Genomic DNA, 21,615 nt, shown 5'->3' with positions numbered 1-21,615 from the left:
ACGGCTGAAAATGGAAGGGAGGAATTTCCCACCACCTACACACTGTGCCCTGCCATGTCCCCACCCTCTCCAGCACCCCAGCACAGAGGCTTACTCACATGGAGGACTTAACGGCCCCCCATGGATCTGCCAAGAGGTGCACCCACCCACGGGTGTTTGTGCTAACCCTGGCATCTAAGAGCTGAGAGGGTCCTGTTTGTCGATTCTGTAGGTGACTTAGCCGAGGGAGAGGTGACAGGGAGCTAGTACTGACTGAGAGGCCTCTCAAGCTCTCCTGGCCCCCCAGCCCCAACAGACAGTAATCAGTAGCTGCACGTCACTGTTGGGAAGCTTAGGCTGAAATCTAAGTCTAAAAGCCAGATCTACCCAATACCCAAGCCTGCAGTGTTTCTGTGAAGACACCGCCTCCCAGAACATAGACTACTTTGTGTCTGACTGAAATCAGACCCCAGTACTTGGAGGAGGCCCACAGAGGCGGGCAGAGGCCACCCAGAGAGGCACCCGGGGTAGATAAAGAAGAGAGACTTGGTTAAAGGCACACTGCAAACAGAGACCAAGGACAAGTCCAACCCAGGTCTTCAGATGTCAAGTCTAGAATCCTCTCCACTAGAACCAGCAGTAGCCCGGCCTGTAGAGCAAGGCTGGTGTTTGCAGAAAAAGAATGTAAGGGATTCTCAGAGTGAGTTTATAGACACATTGCCTTCTTCGGAGTTTTCTCCGTAGCTGGACAAAATACCGTGGAACCAGAACATGAGCCTGAGACTCCAGACCTCTGAGTCATCGCCACGCCCTAGAGCAGCGGTTCTCAACCTGTGGGTCTTGACCCCTTTGGGGAGCAGTTCTCCACGCCCTCCTCTTCCCTCAAACTCAAAAACAACCTCACTGACATCAGGTGCGTTCTGACTCATAGAGACGCAACAGGACACATTAGGACTGCCCCTGTGGTTTCCCAGATGGCGACTCTTTAGGGGAATAGACAGCCCCATCTTGCTCCCATGGGGCGGCTGGTGGTTTCAAACCGCAGACCTTGCTGGTAGCAGCCCAACTCGTAATCACTACACCAGGAAGAGACAATTGTTTAACAGGCTGGCCAGTGAAGGAAGGGGAGATTTTTTTTAATTTTGTGTGTTTCAATCATTTGTTTGGACCAATAACTTGCAAATGGATGGTTCCCGAAGACCCTAAACCCACTTCTCTACATCCTTCTTGTGTTAGTCCAAGGAGACTAGAGCCTAAATTCAGGGAGACTCATATGTGTGTAAGAGAGCTTTATATCCAAGAGTAATTGCATATTGAGAAAGCATCCAGCACAGATCAAGTCCATAAGGCCAATATTAGCCCAGATGTCTGATTCCAATCTATAGATTCCTCTTCAGACTCATGCAACACATGCAATGATGCCGAATGCAGGATGATCACAGGCTACTGGGTGGAAGTCTTGTGGATCCAGTGGCAGTAGAAGCATCTCAGCACTGGCAGAGGTCTCCACGTGGCTTCCCCAGCTCCAGTGCTCTAGCCTAGCTCCACGTGTCTTATCCACAGGAATGTCTCACAGGGAGTGAGTGTGTATCTGGCCTCCAGCGAGCTATTCATCTCTGTTGCACCTTCCAAATGAGGTCATCAAGCTTCGACCTGATTGGCAGGCTAGACTCCACCCCTTGGCAAGTTGATGGGAGATTATAGAACTGCCACGCTCCTCTTCCCTACTTCCTCATTAAGCTGTAGGCCATGAGCCATCTCCTTTTATCCACAAGGGAAGTTCTGCCCTGTCCCAGAGGGTTGCTCTGAGTTAGAGTCAACTTGATGGTGGTCCCTTTGGCAGGTGCTTTCTCTAAAAAGGAAGAGCGATGGGAAGAACACTCAACTTTGAACCCAAAGGGCCTCAGAAGAAAAGCCTGGCAATGCACGTCTGAAAGAAAAACGAAAACAAATAAGAGCTCAGTCATTGATAACTCTGTGAACCACATGGGTATGTTAGCCCAGGTTGACTAGAGAAACAAATTCATGGACACTCATATGTACATAAGAAAGAGGTTTATATACAAGAGCAGTTGAATATTGAGAAAACACCCCAGCCCAGTCCAGATCAAGTCCTTAAGTCCGATATCAGCCCATATGTCCAATACCAATCTCTAAAGTCCTCTTTAGACTCATGAAATACATGCAATGATGCCGAATGCAGGAAGATCACAGGCTAGTGAGTTGGAAGTTTTCTCAATCCAATGGCGTTGTAAGCATCTCATTGCTGGCAGGGGTCTCTCTCTGCATGGCTTCTCCAGGTCCAGGGTTTTGGCTGCATCAGGGTACATCTATGTGGCTTCTCCTCAGGAATGGCTCACAGGGAGTGAGTTGAGAGAGAGTGTGTGTCTTCTAACTCCAAGGGGAAAATGCCAGTTTTTCCCAGAATCCTCAGGGGAAAGGCCAGACCCACAGAGGCCTCATTGGCTGTGACCCGATTGACAGACTAGACTCCATCCCTTCACTCTTAATCCTCTCAAGTCCCAAACTTACACTAGATTATATAACAGCTACACCAGGGGTCAAATCAGCTCCACTGCAAAACTGATTTTAAAGACCCTGGAACCACCAGACCCCCTGCTCTTCTCCCATCTTCCTGTAAAACTCTCACGTCTTCAGCCTTCTCTGTTTTTTAATATACTATTACATATGTACTTACTTATTTTCGATTGCACACATTTATTTCACAATTCAGTTTTACACACTTTTCTTCATATTTTACAGGAGAGCTTGAAATAATATGAACTTTGAATCAATGGTTATCCCAGAATACATCCAAATCTAACCTAAGTAGAAACATTACAATTTGTTCAAAGTGGAAAGGCTTAATGGCAATACTCAAAGGAGGCAGAGAGCTAGGTTTACTTTACGTAACTGACTGGAAAATACATTCAAAACACAGCAAGTAAGCTTTAATTTATTATGTGCCTGCCCGATTGGGAGGTAGCCCTCTCTTCTTATTATAAGGTGAACCCTATAAGAGAGGCCAGGCCTTTGCCCTTGTCTGGGGCGTGCAGTGCAGGGGGCGATGGGAGAGTAGAGGCCCAGGCAGGCCCCACATGCTGTGTCACTGCTGCCACTGCACCTGACAGGCAGTGAAGACTGTGTAGGTGACGGTCCCCTGGCCTCCTTGTGTCTTCCCGACCTAACAGACTGCAGTGTGAAGCCCTGCACCAAGCAGCTGCACCTCACGCTGGCCCACAAGTTCTACCCCCACCACCAGAGGACCCTGGAGCAGCTGGCCAGAGCCATCCCACCAGGCCCCGGCTGCCAGTGGACGGCCGCACTGTACTCCAGAGACATGCGCTTTGTACACTACCAGGTGAGTGACCCGGCCGGGCCCTCAGAGCGACCCTGGAGTCAGTGCGATTAGGAGGGGTCCTCCTGAAGGACCGTCACCCAGCACAGTCCTTATCCTGGGGGCTCTCTGCTGGGGTGTCTTTACAGGAGTTGTTGGTGTTAGATGCCGTGGAGACGCTCCCCATGCACAGAAGCCCTACGAGCCACAGAACAAAGGACAACCCTGTCCTGGGCGTCCTCACAATTGGTCTCGGGTTTGAGCTCATGGTTGCAGCCACTGGGTCAATCCATCTTGCCGAAGGTCTTTGTCTTTTTCGCTGCCCCACTACTTGACCAAGCACGATGTTCTTCTCCGGGGGCTGCTCTCTCCTGACAACATGCCCAAAGGGCATGAGACGCAGGGTAGCTATCCTTGCTTCTAAGGAGCTTGATGGCTGTACTTCTGAGGCAGATTTCTTTGTTATTTTGGCAGTCCGCGGTACTTTCAGGAGTCTTTGCCAGCACCATATTGCAAATGCAGTGATTCTTCATCGGTCCTCAAAGTCGTCAGACATATTCCCAGTCCGCCTTTCACGTGCATATAAGGCCGTGGATAATCCCATGGCTTGGGTCAGGCCCACCTTAGTCCTCAAAGTAACGTCCCTACTTTTCAATACGCCAAATCATTCTTGGGCAGCAGATTTACCTAATGCAACACATCTTTGTATCTCTTGGCTGCTGCTTCCCTGAGCATGGGTTCTGGGTCCAACAAAGATGAGATCTTTGGTCCTTTCACCCTTTTCGCTCTCTGCCACACTGTTCCCCAGGGGCCCAGTTGTGAGGGTCGGGGTCTTCTTTACATGGAGTTGTCATCCACACGGAAGGCTGCCATCCTTGATCTTCGTCAGCAAGGGCTTCAAGTCCTCCTCACTTTGAGCAAGCAAGGTGGTGTCACCTGCATGTCCCAGGTTGTTAATAACCTCCCTCCAAACCTGAGACCACATCCAGCTTCTCTGATGATTGGCTCAGCAAAGAGACTGGATAAGAATGGCGGGGGGATGCAGCCCTGACGCACACCTTTCCTGATTCCGTAGGCCCTGGTTCTGTTTGCACAGCTGCTCTGGGTCCAGGCATAGGCTCTGCAGGAGCACAATGTGTTTTTCTGGGATTGCCATCTTCTCAAGGCTATGCATAGTTTGTTCTAGTCCACACATTCAAAGTTCTTCCTTGGTACAGTCAGGAAGACATAAGTAAACATCTTTCTGGTGTTCTCTGCTTCATTCTGATCCAGCAGATGTCAGCAATGATATCCTTTGCTCCAAGTCTTCTTCGGAATCAGCCCTCAGCCTCTCTAACAGACAAAACGTCTCTGCCGTCTATAAAATCACGTTCTTTCTTGTGCCATTTGGAACACGTGTTCTGTTACACAAAGGTCCCTGGGTGCTACAAACAATTTGTGCTCAACTACCAACCAAGAGGTTGGCGGTTCAAACCCACCCAATGGTTTTTATTGTTCTTAAAGCTACCCAGTTTATCTTGAAATCTTCCAAAGGAATTCTATGTTGTATTTTGTTATATCCCATGGCTTATATTATTATGGGTTAGGAGGTCTAGAACATAATACCCAGGAGTTGAGTCTTGGGGGACCAGAGACAGAATGGAAGCGGGCTGGTAGTGCTGAGTTGTGGTGGTTCCGTGTAGACTCCTCACCTACACGGAGGAGATCTGGGTTTATTTCCCAGCCAGTGCGCATCATGAGCAGCTACTGCCGCCCTGTCGATGAAGGCTTATGCGTCGCTATGATGCCGAATGAATTTCCATTGCATTTCCAGGCTGAGACAGACCAGAGAAAAACCTGGTAGCCTACCTCCCCCAAATCAGGGAATGAAAATGCTGTTGAGCACAACAGGCGGACCCACAGCGTCACAGGGCTGACACCGGCCGGGATGCAGCCGAGCTCATGGGGCACGGAGCCCCCATGAATCAGGGGCCATTCCGACAGCAGCTAGCACAATTGCGATCATGTCCCAATGCACATCTGTGCTTGACATGTGAAAAGGCTCTTCCTGTTTTCTAGACCTTGAAGGCTCTGTTCCAGTATAAGCCTCAGAACGTGGATGAGCTGATACTAAACCCTGGAGACCACGTCTTTGTGGACCCCAGCCAGCAGGAGGAAGCCAGTGAAGGCTGGGTGATTGGGATCTCCCGGCGCACGGGCTGCCGGGGCTTCCTGCCGGAGAACTACACTGAGCGAGCCAGTGAGTCTGATACCTGGGTGAAGCACAGGTGAGTGCCAATGGAGCCCTGGTGGCATAGTGGTTTCATGCCACCAAAAATGTGCACAGTCCAAAACACTAGCTGCTCCACAGGAGAAAAACAGAGATTTCTACTGCTGTTAATAGTTAGTCGCAGAAACTCACAGGGGCAGTTCTACCTTGTCCCGTAGGGTCACTATGAGTCTGCACTGACCCAATGGTGGTGAGTTTGATTTGGGAGAGATCAGTGTTTCCCAAAGTGGGTGCTGCTGCCCCCTTCAGGTGAGGAAATGATCGGGGTGGTGGGGATTGTGGGACTGCAAATGCATACACCTACACTTCTGAAGAGGGGTAAGCCAAACCAAACGCACTGTTGGAGTTGACACAGATTCATAGCAACCCTATAGCATAGTGGTTAGGCACTGGGCTGCGAATGGCAGGTCAGCAATTTGAAACCAGTGAGACTTTCTACTCCTGCAAAGAGCTATGGTCTTGGAGACCCAGAGGGGCAGTTCTACTCTGTCTGAGAGGGTTACTATGAATGAAAAGGGGGTGGTAGGCCAAATACGTTTTGGAACTTAGAGTGTGTTCTAGACCAGGGGTGGCAAACTGTGGCTTGCGATCTATGTGCGGCTCTTTCGGTATGGACGTGTGGCTATGAAGTAAAATGGAAGAAGCGTGAAAGGATATTATTCAGACCATGGCAATTTCATTTGTTTGTAAAAATATATTCATGGCTTTCGAATAATTTTCAAATTATTGAGAGGGACAGGACCTGTTCTTCTGGTGTAGCCTCGCCCCCCATCAGTAACAAGTGTAACAAGTGTATAGTCAGTTTTATATCTCGACGGTTTGTGGTTTTCTGCTGATGCATCCAGAAAACGTAAATGCCTCCACATTGCTTTGCTGAGATAGTGATCTGAAAAGGACTTCACCCCGCCCCCCACTTCCTTCTTATGAGCAGAGGAGAATGCCTGGGCATCTTCTCAGGAGAGGTCAGTCCCTGGAGGAGGACAGCGTGCAGAGGAACAAAAGACACCCCTCCACTGACCTGTGGCTGCAGCGATGGGGTCAAGCAGAACAAGAGCGAGGCAGGCACAGGCCTGGGCAGGGCTTCGTTCTGTGGTAGACAGGGTTACGACGAGTTAGAACCAATTCATCAGCACCTACAAGCCAAAGACGATCATCTGCCCTCAGCTGGGGCTTGCTTGTTCTTCAACGATAGCACAGCCAGCGAATAACCTGTAAAGTCCTGAAGTGCGTATCAATTGATTAAAAACTACCAAGTGAAAACGTTATTCGATCAATTAACTTATATCCTTAAAACAGAAGACTTGCATCTGCAACATGATCATGAGGGAGCGTCTCGTGTGCTATGAGAACATTATCAAAGAGATGTTATTAAATGACAAGTTATTTGCAACACAGCGTGCAGAGTATGTGCGATTAGTGGGGAAGGGAAAGTAACATGAATTTGTGACCGTGGGGATCGAAGCCCAACTTGTGGGCTGATTACTACACCACCGGCCGGGGTTCCCAGAGGAAAGAACAGTAGATGGAAAATATGGTCTTGGTGATAGGAACCACGCTGGAGATCACATGATAAAAGTTTGCTAGTGCATTGTCATCTCCTAGACAAGATGAGATCTTCGTTGCTTAAGACTTACACGTCAGATGACCTTTCAGAAACCACAGAACGGGCTGGTGGCAGTTGTTGAGCTACCTGAAACAAAGGTGTGCTGTCCATGCGCTTCACAGACTGCAGCCAGGCCACTTCGAGAAACCAGAGAAAACGGAAACACACGCTTTTTTCTACGGCCCAAATGAACCATGATGGATCTCTTGAGCTAAAGAGGGAAAGAGAAGTATCCGAATGCCTCCCCCATCGCCACGGTTTCCATCGTAACCTTCACGCTGTCCTTTGAAGAGCAGCAGACAAGGATTCCATTTTCACAGATGTTATTTACAGATAAGAAGGCCTGCTGTCTGCCTAGAGAGCCGCAAACGGGACGTGAGTGCCCCTGCCCTGGCCTCAGGAAGAGCAAGCCAACCAGCGTTTCCTGTGTTAACATGAGACTCTGAATTGTGCCTCCACCACTCAGCGTGTGCGCATTTGAGTGGGGAACTGTCAGTCACCCCAGTATGAAGGTTTGGCGCCTACTTCTGATCAGTGAGGACCCTCCATGAAAGACTGCATTCCCTATCTGGTGACATGATAAGAAAATAGGAACAGCGTAGATCTACTGGTATGTTGTCGGCCATGTCTGATGCCCCGGACACCAGACTGCAAAGGAAGATGGCAACTAGTCCTGTGGTCTGCTGCAGCCCCCTGTGGGGGCCACTGTGTGCTTGGGGTGCTTCAACCTAGGGGCTCAGCTTCCAGACTCTATTGTACAATACTTAACCAAAGGGCTAGCAGGGCTGGTTTTCTGAAACAGACGAAATAGCTGAGTCTGGAAGCGCCACGGAAACCTGCGCACCATCAGTGACCCTGCGGGCATATGACAGTCTGGTAACATAGCTTCCACCATCATAGCCACACACGAGGCACTGTGATAAGATACACGGACAGACCGGTGGCAGCTGCTGGGCGTGGGCCCTGCCAAACACAGACTTACAGAGGGAGGCAGGGCGGGCAACCAGATGAAAAAGGAAGGTCCAACTAGTAGACAGCTTAAGAAACGCATTGCCTGAGCCACGTCAGCGGGTGGACCGTGAAGGCCAAGTGTCGTGTCTGTGACCTTCAGAGTAGACAGCTGACGCTTGCGTGGCTGAGATGCAGGAGAAAGGGCACATCCCTGGCTTCAGATCTCATGAGGGACCCATGGCAGAGCCTTGTGCCACGTGCTACTATTGGTTTGATGAGAAATTATGGACTGAAGACCTCTATGGGGGAACTGTCTCACTGCCATGAAGTCAATGTCAACTCACAATGGCCCTATAGGACAGGGTAGGACTGCCCCTGTGAGTTTCCAAGACTGTAACTGTTTGCAGGGGTAGAAATCTTGGTTTTCTCCTGTCGAGCAGCTGGTGACTTTGAACTGCTGACCTGGTGGTGGGCAGCTTGATGTGTAACCACTGGTCCACCAGGGTCCTTTACATGGGAACCACACACAAGTGCAAAGAGGACGGACAGGCAGAAACAGGCCAGGGGCAACGTTGAAAAATGTGAATCATGTGCACTGTCCATCCCTGCCAGAGTTATTTCTAGATTTAATGAAATCCCAAGAAAATCCCCATGGGATCTTTTATTGGAATACCAATAAAGGAGAAGCAACAGGAGAGAAGAGCTGAGAACATGGTGGAAATTTAAAACAACGAGAGGGGCTATGTCGCTTACCATGTGCTAACAACAGGTTGCACACCCAATAACCATGGCTTTGAGTGAGGGGCTAGCCTAGCAAGAAAGATGAATCACAGAGGAGCAGGTCCGGTTTGTTGAGAGTTTATTTTAATCTGATGAAAGACCCATTAGAAACAGATATAAAAAAAGAAAATATTATTTTATCTCACCTCATATCCTGATAGATTAAAAATTAAATAGAAAGTTTTGAGAACAATGAGGGCAACAAAGGTACAAATGTTCTCGATACAATGGATGGATGGATGGATGGATGGATGGATGGATGGATGGATGGTGATAAGAGTTATACAAGCCCCCAATACAAGGATTTTTTAATTAAATAGAAAAACATAAAATCATTTAGAAAGAGAAGGCAGTTTAAATGGATCTATTTCTGATTTTGCAATGGATGAAAGCAATGGGAGGGATATTCAAAGGAGATAGACCTGATTTGTCTTACGTGACTAGTAATGGAATGAAATTTGACTTAAGTATGCTGATGTTTTGATGGCAGCTAACAGCAATGTTTACAATATAGAGGGAGATGGGGGAAAGGGGAGAGGAAAAGGCAGGCCGCTGGGAGATTCGATAAGTTGTTTAAGTTGTTAACTGCAAAAACAATGATCCCATATGGATACCCCCATCTAATTCTCAATATAAAGTTTTTTTAAGAATATTACAATCCGTGTAGCAAGGAGAGAAATGTGCTTTTCAGAAAATAACATTAATAAAACTGTTCCCTTAACAGTCCTCCACTGGAGCAGATTAGCTGCTGTCCTCTCTTCTTCCAGAACTCACGCCAACTGATGCTCAGCATCCCTGCGCACTCTCTAGCCCTTGGGTGCTTCTGCTCAGTTGACTTATCTCCAACTTTTCCTTTGACTGGTCAAGGGGACACCTACTGTTGCCTCCATATAGAGAGAGAGTGTAATCAAAAATTACTAAGAAGATCATTGAAATGCACAGAGAAAAATGGCCCAAGAACAAGAACAGAAAAGGAAGCTCATTGGCTAAGAAATACGTAGAAAGTAAAAGTTCCTGTTCACCACTAATAACATAAATGCCTAGAAAAGTAAGGTATGGTGGTCGGCCCTTGATTTGGATCTCGTTTTTTGCTTTTGCTTTAACTTAGAAGCCACGTGAGCTCCGGGGAACACACAGCGGGTGGGTGCACTTCTTTGTGTGTGTGTGTGTGTGTGTGTGTGTGTGTGTGTGTGTGTGTGTACAAGAAAGAGATTTATATACCAGAGCAATTGAACACTGAGATATCAATCTATAAAGCCCTCTTCAGACTCACGAAGTATATGAAATGATGCTGAATGCAGAAGATCACAAGCCAGTGGGTAGAAAGTCTTGGGATCCAGTATCACTGGAAACATCTCAGCGCTAGCAGGGGTCTCTCTGTGGCTTCCGAGGTCTGGTTGCGTCCATGTGGCTTATCTTCTGAAATGTCTCCCAGGGAGTAGCGAGAGAGAGAGAGAGGTGTCTTCTTTGGGTGCACGTCTGCTACGATGACGGGACAGGGTGTCGGGAAAGGAAAAGATCACAGAGACGCTACGACGTGGCCTCCTCCTGTGAGTTCGTCCTCAGAAAGAAACTGGGATTTTCATGAAAATATACTCTTTGTCGGGTGTTAGACGAGCAGTTTTGAAAATGGAAACAACCAACATTCCTGACAATTCGAGAAATGCCTATTGAAACTGTGACATGTGTATATTCAATGTCATGCTGCTGCTGAGATATTTGCAAATAATTTAGCATTGAACATCAGTATTCATCATCAAAAAGCACACTTCAAGAACTATCCTGAAGTACAGTGCTGACACTGATAGATAATATATATAAATATATATACAAGGAAAACCAGTTGATAAGACTATTAATCAGATTTACATCCCAACGATAAATTTCAAAGATGTAGAAATAGAAGAGATTTTTAATAAACAGCTGCAAACTGAAATCAATCAAATGTACAATCAGGATGCATTGACAATTACTGGCGACTGAAATGAAAAACTTGGGAACAAAGAGGAAGGATCAAAAGTCGGAAAGTATAGATTTGGTGGCAGAAATCATGTCAGAAATAACATGATCTAATTATACAAGACCAAGAACTGATTCCTCAGAGCCCCCCCCCCTTTTCCCCCAGTAACACCACACATGCGGACCTCGATGAACAGATTACACGGGAATCATATGCGCAGGAAGCATGCCAACTGTGTCTATGACGATGGAGAAACTCAAGATCATCAACCAAGACAAAGCCAAGGGTTAACTGTGAAACAGACCATTAGTTGCTCATGTGCAAGTTCAAGTTGAAGCTAAAGAAAATCAAAGCAAAATCACAACAGTCAAGGCACACCCTGCCTGAATTTAGATACCACCTCAAGAATAGATTTGAGTCTCGGGGACACCAAGGTCAATCGACATAGTCCATTCAGACAATGTTCTATAGTCTACTTTGGTGATTAGTGGTGGTGCTCTTAAAAGCCGGGGAGCAGCCATTTAAGGTACAACAAAGATGGAAGGAAATTACTCATCCAAAGGAGTACTGGGTCATGTGAACGAACCCCAGCCTCCACAGTCCTGAGATCAGAAAAGCTGCACGGTACCCGCCTACCGCTGCTGACCACTCTGCAAGGCATCACAGTAACAGTGCCTGGGTGGAGTAGGAGGGAAATGCAGGACACAAAATCAAGTGTGCGCACACACACACGCACACACCAGGTTTACTGATCTAATAGAAACTAGGGGAACCTCTGTGATCCCTTCAATCCTAGACCTGAACTCACCACTGCAGCTGAATAGTCAGCCAAATGAGAGACGATAAGGTGATGATAAAACCGGGGTGGTAAACACTGAGGACAATCAACCGGAAACACCCACTGCCATCTAGGCCATGCTGACTCAACCAACAAGGTCCCAGGGGCAGCACTGGCTCAGGGAGAAAGTTCAGAGGGAGGAAAGAAGGATGGAAGGAAATGGTCAACATATATATATATATATATATATATATATATATATATATATATATATATATATATATATATATACATTCCCCACCCCACCCCCCAATTGAGTACTGCTGACCCAGATTCCAAAGCATTGTAAAAGGACGCCATGTTGTTAAACACAAAGAAAGTGAAAGGCCACTAAGAAGTCAGGGAAAAATGTAAGTCAGAGAGGACTCTGACACTTACCCTTGAGTGCTATGTGGTGAAGCAAACATAAGAAATGATGGAGCCCAAGAACTGGTTTCACAGAAGGCTCCAGAAAACCAGATAAAATTTGTAAGGAAATGTGCAAAGACCTAGAGTTAGCCAGAAGGGAAGAGCACACTCTACGTTTCTCAAGTTGAAAGAACTGAAGGGAATATTTCAGCCTCAAGTTGCAATACTGAAGGATGCTATGGGTAAGATGTTGAATGATGGACTAAGCACCCTCCCCCAAAAAAAGATGGAAGGAATACACAGAGTCACTGTACCAAAAAGGACTTAGAGATGTTAAATCATTTTAGGAGGTAGCGTATGATTAGGAGCCTCTAGTACTCAAAGAAGATGTCCAAGAGGCACTGAAAGCATTGATGAGTAACAAGCCCCAAACCAAACCAAGCCCAATGGCATGTGGGCATTTCTGAGACATTTCTGACTCAGAGTGTTCTTATACAGGAGAGAGTAGAGCTACTTCTTAGAATTTCTGAGACTGCAAATCTTTATGGGAATAGACTACCTCATCTTTCTTCCATGGAGTGGTTATTGTGTTTGAACTACCTACCTTGTAGTTAATACCCCAATGCTTAGCCCTCCGCACCAAGTCTCCTCTACATACAGAAAATAAAAATGTTCACAGTAGACCCAATATGAAAATCATGATAGACAAAGAAGATGTTGAAGTCATAGAATATTTATTTTACTTGGATCCACAATCGATGCTCATAGAAATAGCAGTCAAGAAATCAAGCAGCATATTGTTTTGAACAAATCTGGTGCAACAGAGCTCTTTAAAGTGTTAATAAACAAAAGATGGTGAAGGTGCATCTGACCATGGTCGTTTCCATCACTTCATATGTCTCTCAAAGCTGAATGATGACAAAGGAGGAATTGATGCATTCAGATGGTGGTGAAGGTGAAGCACATTGAATATACTGTGGACCACCAGGACCAATCACCTTTGGAAGTTACCTGCTGAGATAGTTAACGTTTATTGTGCCAACATGGCCAATGAACATAAGTGGGATTAATTGAAGGACGGAGAGATAAATGGCTTGGAGAGCCTCGCCTGTCCTGTCTCTTTCTCTTTGATCATTGGACCAGTGTACGGCTGCCTTGCTTGTGCTGTGTCTCAATTTGTAAGGTACACTACCTGTGGGACACCTAACCTGTGAACTGTGTCGCTGTAATTTGAAGTTGGTTCAAGACCTGCTTTGCCACACTATTGGAATTTACATCTCTTGAGCTGGGGACTGTCAGACCCTGTCATCTGGCTGGCGGTGGGTGATCTGCCTTGCTGTTTGCTGCCTATGCCCGGATAGCCTGAATTGCTCTACAGAAGACTACCTGGTGGCCCTCAAGACTTGAAGGACTGCCAGTGTCTCACAACTGTCTCACAGGAGTGAGTCACACTGAGCCATTTGTACTGCTTTATAATTTAATTAACTTTTATTTCTTATGTTATATATCTCTCTATATAAATATATATATATAATTATTAGCATTCTGGTTTTGTTTCTGTAGAGAACCCTGTCTAATACACCTGCTTTTACAGTGTCTCATATGTTTCTGGGCCCTACTTTCTTCCCCATTCAAATTAACATCACATTCAATCACTGTAATCCTTCCTATCCTCAAATCACTTCTGCATCCTTGATTCACCTTATGAAACACTTTCTAGGGCTATCTGGTTGACTTCTGCCTTGTACTGAGCCATGTAACAGCACGGCAATGTCCTCATAGGGTTTTCTAGGCTGTGATTTGGGACCTGGTCTTCTCCAGTGGAGCTGCTGGGTGGGTTTAAACCACTTACCTTTCAGTTTATCAGCTGAGCACTTAGACATTCTTCCACCAGGATCCTCAACAAAACCTTTTTCAAAAAAGATTGAACTCACCGCCATCGAGTCTGTCCTGACTCATAGACACTACAAGGCAGGCTAGAACTTCCCTGGTGCATTTCTGAGACTGTAGCTCTTTTTTTTTAAGATCATTTTATTGGGGGGCACTTTCAGCTCTTAAAACAATCCATACATCAATTGTATCGAGCATATCTGTACATATGTTATACATCATTCTTTCTAAACAGTTACTTTCTATTTGAGCCCTTGGTAACATTTCCTCTTTTTTCCCTCCCTCCCACCCTTGTGACCCCTTGATAAATTATTATTATTTTCATATCTTACACTGACTGCTGTCTTCCCTTCCCCCACGGTTTCTGCTGTTCATCCCTCTGGGGGTGGTGGGGGAAGGGTGTGTGTCTATCATTGCGGTTAGTTTCCCCCACCTTCCTCCTGCCCTTCTGGTATTGCTACTCCCATTCCTGTTCCTGGATTCCATGTGTCGTGAGTTCTTATTTCTTATCTGTACCTGTGCACATGTTCTGGTCTAGCCCACAGTGAAAGGCAGGACTGGGATCATGATAGATGGGGTCATGATAGTGAGTGGTGAGGAAGCCTCAAAGAACCAGAGGAGTATTGTGTGTTTCATCAGTGCTTTACTGCACCCTGGTTGACTCATCCCTTTCCCATGACCCCTCTGTGAGGAGATGTCCCATTGTCCATTGTTGACAGATGGGCTTTGGGTCTCTGCTCCAACCTGCCTCATTCTCAACAAGGTGTTTGTTTGTTTGTTTGTTTGTTTGTATTGGGTCTTCTGATGTCTGTCAACCTGGTCCTGGTGTGATTGTAACTCTTTACGGGAGTAGAAAGCCTGTATTTTTTTTTTCCCACATCGTGGCTAGTGGTTTAAACTACTGGTTTCCAACGGGTGGTTCCAACGCATACCCACCACATCACTAGGCCTCCTCAACAAGCCCTGGTTAAGTCCAAGTCTACAGCTACTTGACCGAAGACTGCCACACACGCGACCTCACTGAAAGGTCGAGACCGAAGCTTCTTCATTTCCCTTGTCCACCCTGCTCCCATTGTCAACTCCAACGCGTCAAAGTCCCTGCTCTCTCGCCTCTGAAGGCTTTGCTGCTTCATTCACAATGCTAAGGGAGACAGAGATTGGTACGGGGCTTTCCCTGACTACACAACTGTAGCCCCATCCCAAACACCCCTTCTCAGTACTAAATATCTTCTACTAGACCATCGGTTGTTTTTAATTTACTTTGATTATGATCAAATATGAGGTAGTCTCCAATTTACAGCAGGGCACCATTGCGGTAACTCCACCATAAGTCAGTGACCTCTTTTACATTTTTCACTTTTCACAAGGATTGCCTTTTGTTATTCACACCTAGGTCGATCCTATCTCTATTTGACTTGGAGGTCGGCACAAAGGATACCATAAGCAAGTGATGTGCTCTGACATTGCGTGTAGTACAGGGTGCACTAACAATAACAATGTACCAAAAACCTGTTCATAGGTGTCAGTCATCATAGTTCAAACTAAGTTGTAAATTGGAAACTCTTTACACCTTAAAAAATAGCTAATGGATCAGTTTCAACACATACCACGTGGTGACATTGATGACACTCCATATAATGCAGCCATCTCCACGGTTCTTTTCCAAATTATCCCACCACCAGGAACAGGGTTCTATGCCCATAGGCAGCACCTTGCTCTCTCCCTCCCTCTTACCCGTGGTGCTGTTGAGCGCAATCCAATTGCTCTAGACCCACAGAAACCCTCTGGGACCGAGTACACTTTTCTGCATGGTTTCCTTGCACGGAATCATCCCAGAACCCAGTCACTAGGTCTTCTTCCCACACAGCCACGGGCATCGAACTGCTAACTTCCCAGGGAGCAGTCAAGTACCGAGCTGTGCGCACCACCTCAGCCCCTGCTAACTACTAATAAACTTTGGTCTTGTTGCATTTTCCTATTCTAGATACTTAGTTTTTAATATTGATATGCTTATTCTCCAACACCTTTTCCTATTATAGATAGACTTTTGCGTTGTACTTTATATAAGTGAAATCATATAGGATTATGTCACTTAGCATAATGTTTCCAAGGCCCACTCATGCCATAGCCTGCATCGACTCTTTGAGGCTGAGTCACAGTCACCAGGAGTCAGTCACATTGTGTTCCCCACCAATGGATTCACTTTACAACATCTGCTTATCCCCCCGCCCCCCAGGACGTACACCTTCAGCCTCACCGTGGACCTGAACTCCAGAAGGGACGGAGAAGCCAGCAGACAGAATGGAGAGTCCCACCCTCCGCGGACTTCCAGAGCCGTTAGCAGTGTGCAAGCTTTGCAGGTAATGGGATTTCTTTTCTTTTTGAGTACGCAAAGCAGAAGCACATTTTGGCAGAGCCCACCCCAGCTGGAATATTGTCATGGTGTGGTGGCTTGCACGTTGCTGCCATGCTAGAAGACAGGCCAGCCGCATTTCAAATACCAACGGGGTCACCCAGGGTGGACAGGACTCGGTGAAGCTTCCAGACTAAAAAGAAAGAGCAGGAAGTGCATTTCTGAAGGGCGGGCCTCTGGAAACCTCCTGAATGGCAGCAGGGCATTCTCTAAGATTGTGCTGCAGGAGGGGCCCCTCGTTGGGAAAGCACTCAAAATTCTCCTGGGGACGAGCTGCCCCTCCCCCAAAGTAAAGCCGACCTTAATGATGCGGATGGAGCAAAGTCGGGGGGGACTTTATTTGCTTAAGGAGCGTGCCTGGAAAACGAGGGGAAAGAGCTGCAAGTATTAGTAATAATATTCATAATTGGAATCGGAACCCATTCATAATTGGAATGGTCAATGGATATTCATCTATAAAGTGTGAAGTATGAGTCAGTGGAAGGCGGGAGTCATGGAAAGTGAAGTGGAACACATACAGAGCCATCGCCTGGTCTGAGCGAGCTGAAACGGACGAGAGTTGGCCACTTTGAATCAGCCCATCACAATCACATGGCTTCCTATGCCAGGACCGACAAGTCCCAGGGGAACTGGCGCCGCGTCTGTCCTCCAAAGGAGCGTCTGAAACCATATAGGAAGCAATCCTTCCCGCGGCGAGCAGCTCATACAACATTGTTCGAGTGTCTGCGCCAACCACAAAAGCCGGTGATGAAGAAATGGAAGAACTGTCACGGCTTCAGCCTGCAGGGTTTCAGACAGGCGGCTCCTTGAGGGAGCTTGGCTCTGGGATTCATGTTGCTCATAAAGGCTCACTCCGAGTGCACGCACACATGCGCACACGCTCGCCTTCTGTGCCGCACACGTTACACACACACCTGGCTCAGAACCCTGGCTCAGGCCTATATTCCCAGTGTTGAGCTTAGCCCTGACCTATGTATCTCATCCAAGGAAGGACGGAATAGAAGGCCCAGTCAGGATCCCTTAGGGAATCTCCCTAACCCCTAAGCTCAGCCTCCTTGCCCAAGAGCCTATGGGCCTCCAAGACATGGCCTCGGGGTGAGATAAGTACAAGAGCTTGGGACGGCAATACCAAGTCCTCTGGAGTCAGGCTTAAATCGGCAAGAAGGATGGCCAGGACCTCAGAACCCCTGGCAAGTGCTTCACCCAGGAATGGGGAAGATTCAGAAGAGCCTGGATTCGTTGCCCAGAAGGAAGGGAGAGAGTAGGCAAAGGCTCAGGCACTAGAGAAATCTTGAAAATATGACCTTGCTCAAAACTGGGCCTCTGTTGACAGGCACGGGCACTTGAAATAGGTGTAAATCTAACCTATGTCTCCCTGCGAACTGAGCCCACCTCCCCTGCTCTGACTCCACCCCTTCTATACGGCGACAAAGGGGAACTATGACACTTGTGGGGGGCTACGAGATACCCTCCAGAGATAAATTTACAGCTAGCCAGCAGACTCCAACTCATAGTGACCCTATAGGACAGACCTGCCCCTTTGGGGTTTCCCTTGGAGCCAGCAGTGGGTTCAAACCACCAACCTTGTGGTTAGCAGTTCAATGTGCAGCCCACTGTGCTCCCAGGGCACCTTCTCCAGAGAGAGCCGGTCCCAATCCGTGGAACCTGTGAATGAGATCATATGAAAATGAAGGTCTTTGCATAATGTGATCATTAAGTTAAAAATCATGGGGCGCAAATTATTCTGGATTATCTGGGTGGGTTCTGAATGTGACCTCAGTGTCCTCGTAAGAGGGAGCACAGAGAAGAGGAGAAGCCACTGTGCAGGCCAAGGCAGAGATTGGAGCCATGTGGCCACATGCCGAGAAATGGCTGGAGCCACCAGAATCGGGGAGAGTCAAGGACTGATTGCGTTCTAGATCCTTTGGTGGGAGTATGACCATGTTGACACCTGGACTTTAGGTGCCTGGCCCAAGAACTGTGAGAGCACACGTGTCTGTTGGTTTAAGTCACCTGGTTTGTGACCATTGGAACCTCACAGTGCTTCACAGTCAACAGTCTCACCTTGTTCTGTAAGGTCCCTCCAAGACCTTTCACCTTCGCCTGACCACATTCCTATGGAAAAGCTCTGCATTTCCAAAGAGCTCTGGACTCTTCCAGGGAAGAATGTACTCCGAATCCAAACTCGGAGCTCAATGCATTGGTAATAGCGGTGTAATGACAGGTAATAATCTCCTGTCAACTTGCAAAGGCGTGGAGTCAAGCTTGTCAATCAGGTCGCAGCTTGATGACCTCATTTGGAGGCACAAAGGAGATAAATAGCTCACTGGAGGCCAGATAAACTCTCTCCCTTTGATATATTCTTGTTGACAAGCCACATGGAGCTACCCCAATGGCAGCCAGAGCCCTGGAGCCTCGTGGAGACCCACGCCAGCGCTTAGATGCTTCCACCGCCACTGCATCCACAAGACTTTCCACGCACTGGCCTGTGATCTTCCTGCACACAGCATCCGTGCATGTGTTTGAAGAGGAGTTTACAGACTGGTATCAGATACATGGGCTAACATTGGATTTATGGGCTTAATCTGGACTGGGCTGGCATGTTTTCTCAATATACAATTACTCTTTTATATAAAGCTCTTTCTTATACACACATGAGTGTCTAAGAATTTGTTTCTCTAGTCCACCTGGACTAACACAAACAGCAGACAGACAAGTTTAGCACGAGCTACGTGCTTGCAGATCAGCACCTGACAGGTGGATGAGCTAGAATCTCTCAGTATTCATTCTGAGAACGAAAGACAAGCATCTCAGTCTCAGGCTAGGCGATGCCCACTCAACCCTAGCTGAGAACTAGAAGACAAACTCTCCTCCCAGTTCTGCCCTAGAAGGCTGGAGTCACATCCAGAACTAAGCATCTGCCTTCCCCAAGAAGATGCAGCCATAATACTCGCTTTGCCTTGGCTTGATCCATGCCCCGTGTGTCAGTCTGGGTGGACTAGAGAAACAAATCCATAGACACTGATATGTGCATAAGAAACAGTTTATATACAGTATCAGTTAAATAGTGATAAAACATCCAAGTCCAGTCCAGATGAAGTCCATAAGTCTGATACTAGCCCACATATCCAATACCAATCTATAAAGTCCTTATCAGATTCACGAAACACATGCAATGACGCCGAATGCAGGAAGATCACAGGCCAGTGGGTGGGAAGTTTTGTGAATCCAATGGTGGTGTAAGCATCTCAGCACTGGCAGGGGTCTCCACGTGGCTTCTCCAGATCCCAGGGCTCTGGTTGCATCAGGGTAGGTCCATGTGGCTTCTCCTCAGGGATGTCTCTCAGGGAGTGAGCAGAGAGAGAGTATGTGTGGCTCTACATCCAAGGAGGAAATACCAGAGTTCCCAGAATCCTCAGGGAAAGGCCATGTCCCCACAGAGGTCTTGTTGGCTACATCCTGATTGACAGGCTAGACTCCACCCCTACACTCTTAATCCTCAAATTGACACCAGTTTATATAACTATCAAACCCCAGAACTACACATGGGTGGCATCAAATGTTCTAACAGGCTCACACACATCCAATTTTATGAGCCCACCCGAACGTAGTTCAATTCCCCAAACCATGCTAACAATAGAAGTGATCTGCAGGAACAGAAGGACATTTCTTATAGTGAAAGACGTATACCTCACAACACATTCGCCAATTCAACTTGTCTCTCCGGGACAGTTCAGCACCACTGATGACAGGCATCCTGTTGTGTAACCATCACCACTTACGCTTGCCACTCGATTCCCCACCACGAGCAGAGCTCTGCGTCCTCTAAACTGAGCCTCCCCCTTGCCTCTTCCCTCTCACCTGGCTAATCATTAGACCTGGGTCTCAATTTGAGTTAGTTATTGTGCCAACCTGGCCGATAGACACATGTGGGATTAAGTGAAGGGCAGAGGGATAAATGGCTCAGTGAGCCTCACCTTTCTAGTTCTCAAGTCTCTTGCTTTGTGATGGTCGCACTAGAGTGCAGCTGCCTTGGCACTTCCCTGCTTCAGCTTGCGAGACTGACTTTCTACAAGACATCCCCAAGGAGAAGCCGCATGGACCTACCCTGATTCAGCCCTGGGTGCTGGAGCAGCTGTGTGGAGACCCCTTCCAGCACTGAGATGCTTACACATTCACTGACTCAGCTTTCCTCCTGCAATCAGCATCATTGTGTCTGTTTTGTGAGATGGAGGAGGACTTTGTGGATTGGTGTTGGACATTTCGGTGTTGTTGGACTTGTGGGCTTGGGCAGTACTGGGTTGAGATATTTTCTTGATGTGCACTTAACCTTTACATAAAACTCTCTGTTATACATGATTTTCTGTGGAATTGTTTCTCCAAAGTACCCAGACTGACACATGTGGTACCTTGGGAGTGGGGTACTGGAGAAACAAATCATAAAATAGAGAGTAGATTTTGTTTGACCTCTCTCCCGTGGTGGTTTTTCTTTGTCTAGCCAGAGGACAGATAATGCCACACTTTACTCGGTTGTTTTCTGGGAAATATGAGAAGTGGGAAAATAAAAATTTGTAAGCCCACTTGCTTTCAGCCATGAAAATTTGATCTTTAGATGGGTTTAGGTCATGCCTGCAAAGAGAACTTTAAAAATATATGCCCCACCCAGTGCTTTGGAGTACTCAGGAACCAGTAGTCTTTGTCAGAAGCTGGAAAAAATACGGAACCATGAAGAAAACTCCTCTCTGGGACTGAACGTTAAAGAGGGCCTGAGAGCAGGCTGAAATGCTTGCTAAGTGACCACCTGGATCTACTTGTTGAGTGGAAGTGGGAGAAATGCAGCAATAAAGAGACAGGTTGAGTTTGGCCACTGACACCTGTGCACTTGGTTTACAGGAAATAAAAGGAGAAGACAAGAGTGGTTGACAGGTCTAAGGTTCATGATCTAGCACGAGAGGGCTAGGCTTGTTAAGTATTAGTGAGAGCCCGTGATATAAAGGCAAGGCGACCAATGGGCACCCTCTGGAGGCTGAATGAGGCAGCCCACATTGAGTTGACCAGAACCCGACCAGCTGGAGATTTTTCAGCCTGTGAAGTGGTGCATATTGTTGCTGACTTCATGGATGGCCTGTCCTGATTTGACTTTACCTATGGATGCAGACTGCACAAGGTTCCAACTGGAGTGAAGACTCTTCATGTCAAAAAATATGATCGTCTTCTCAGAGAACTGGGTTGATGTAAGTGGGCAGA

At 47.2% G+C, this 21,615-nt stretch overlaps 1 protein-coding gene across 1 annotated transcript in view; it reads left to right on the top strand.

Annotated features, from left to right (window-relative positions):
- The window catches only part of UBASH3A (ubiquitin associated and SH3 domain containing A), a 50,110-nt gene that overhangs the window by 12,371 nt on the left and 16,124 nt on the right, over nt 1–21,615 (top strand). Inside the window, exons 5-7 of the mRNA XM_075543350.1 lie at nt 3,171–3,340; nt 5,375–5,583; nt 16,192–16,315. Of these exons, the coding sequence (XP_075399465.1) occupies nt 3,171–3,340; nt 5,375–5,583; nt 16,192–16,315 (503 nt within the window). The remainder of the gene's footprint in view (nt 1–3,170; nt 3,341–5,374; nt 5,584–16,191; nt 16,316–21,615) is intronic.

Source organism: Tenrec ecaudatus, chromosome 2 (assembly GCF_050624435.1).
Source record: "Tenrec ecaudatus isolate mTenEca1 chromosome 2, mTenEca1.hap1, whole genome shotgun sequence".
Classification (NCBI taxonomy): domain Eukaryota; kingdom Metazoa; phylum Chordata; class Mammalia; order Afrosoricida; family Tenrecidae; genus Tenrec; species Tenrec ecaudatus.
The sequence above is the reverse complement of the archived record's forward strand: the minus strand, read 5'-3'. Positions and strand labels throughout refer to the sequence as shown.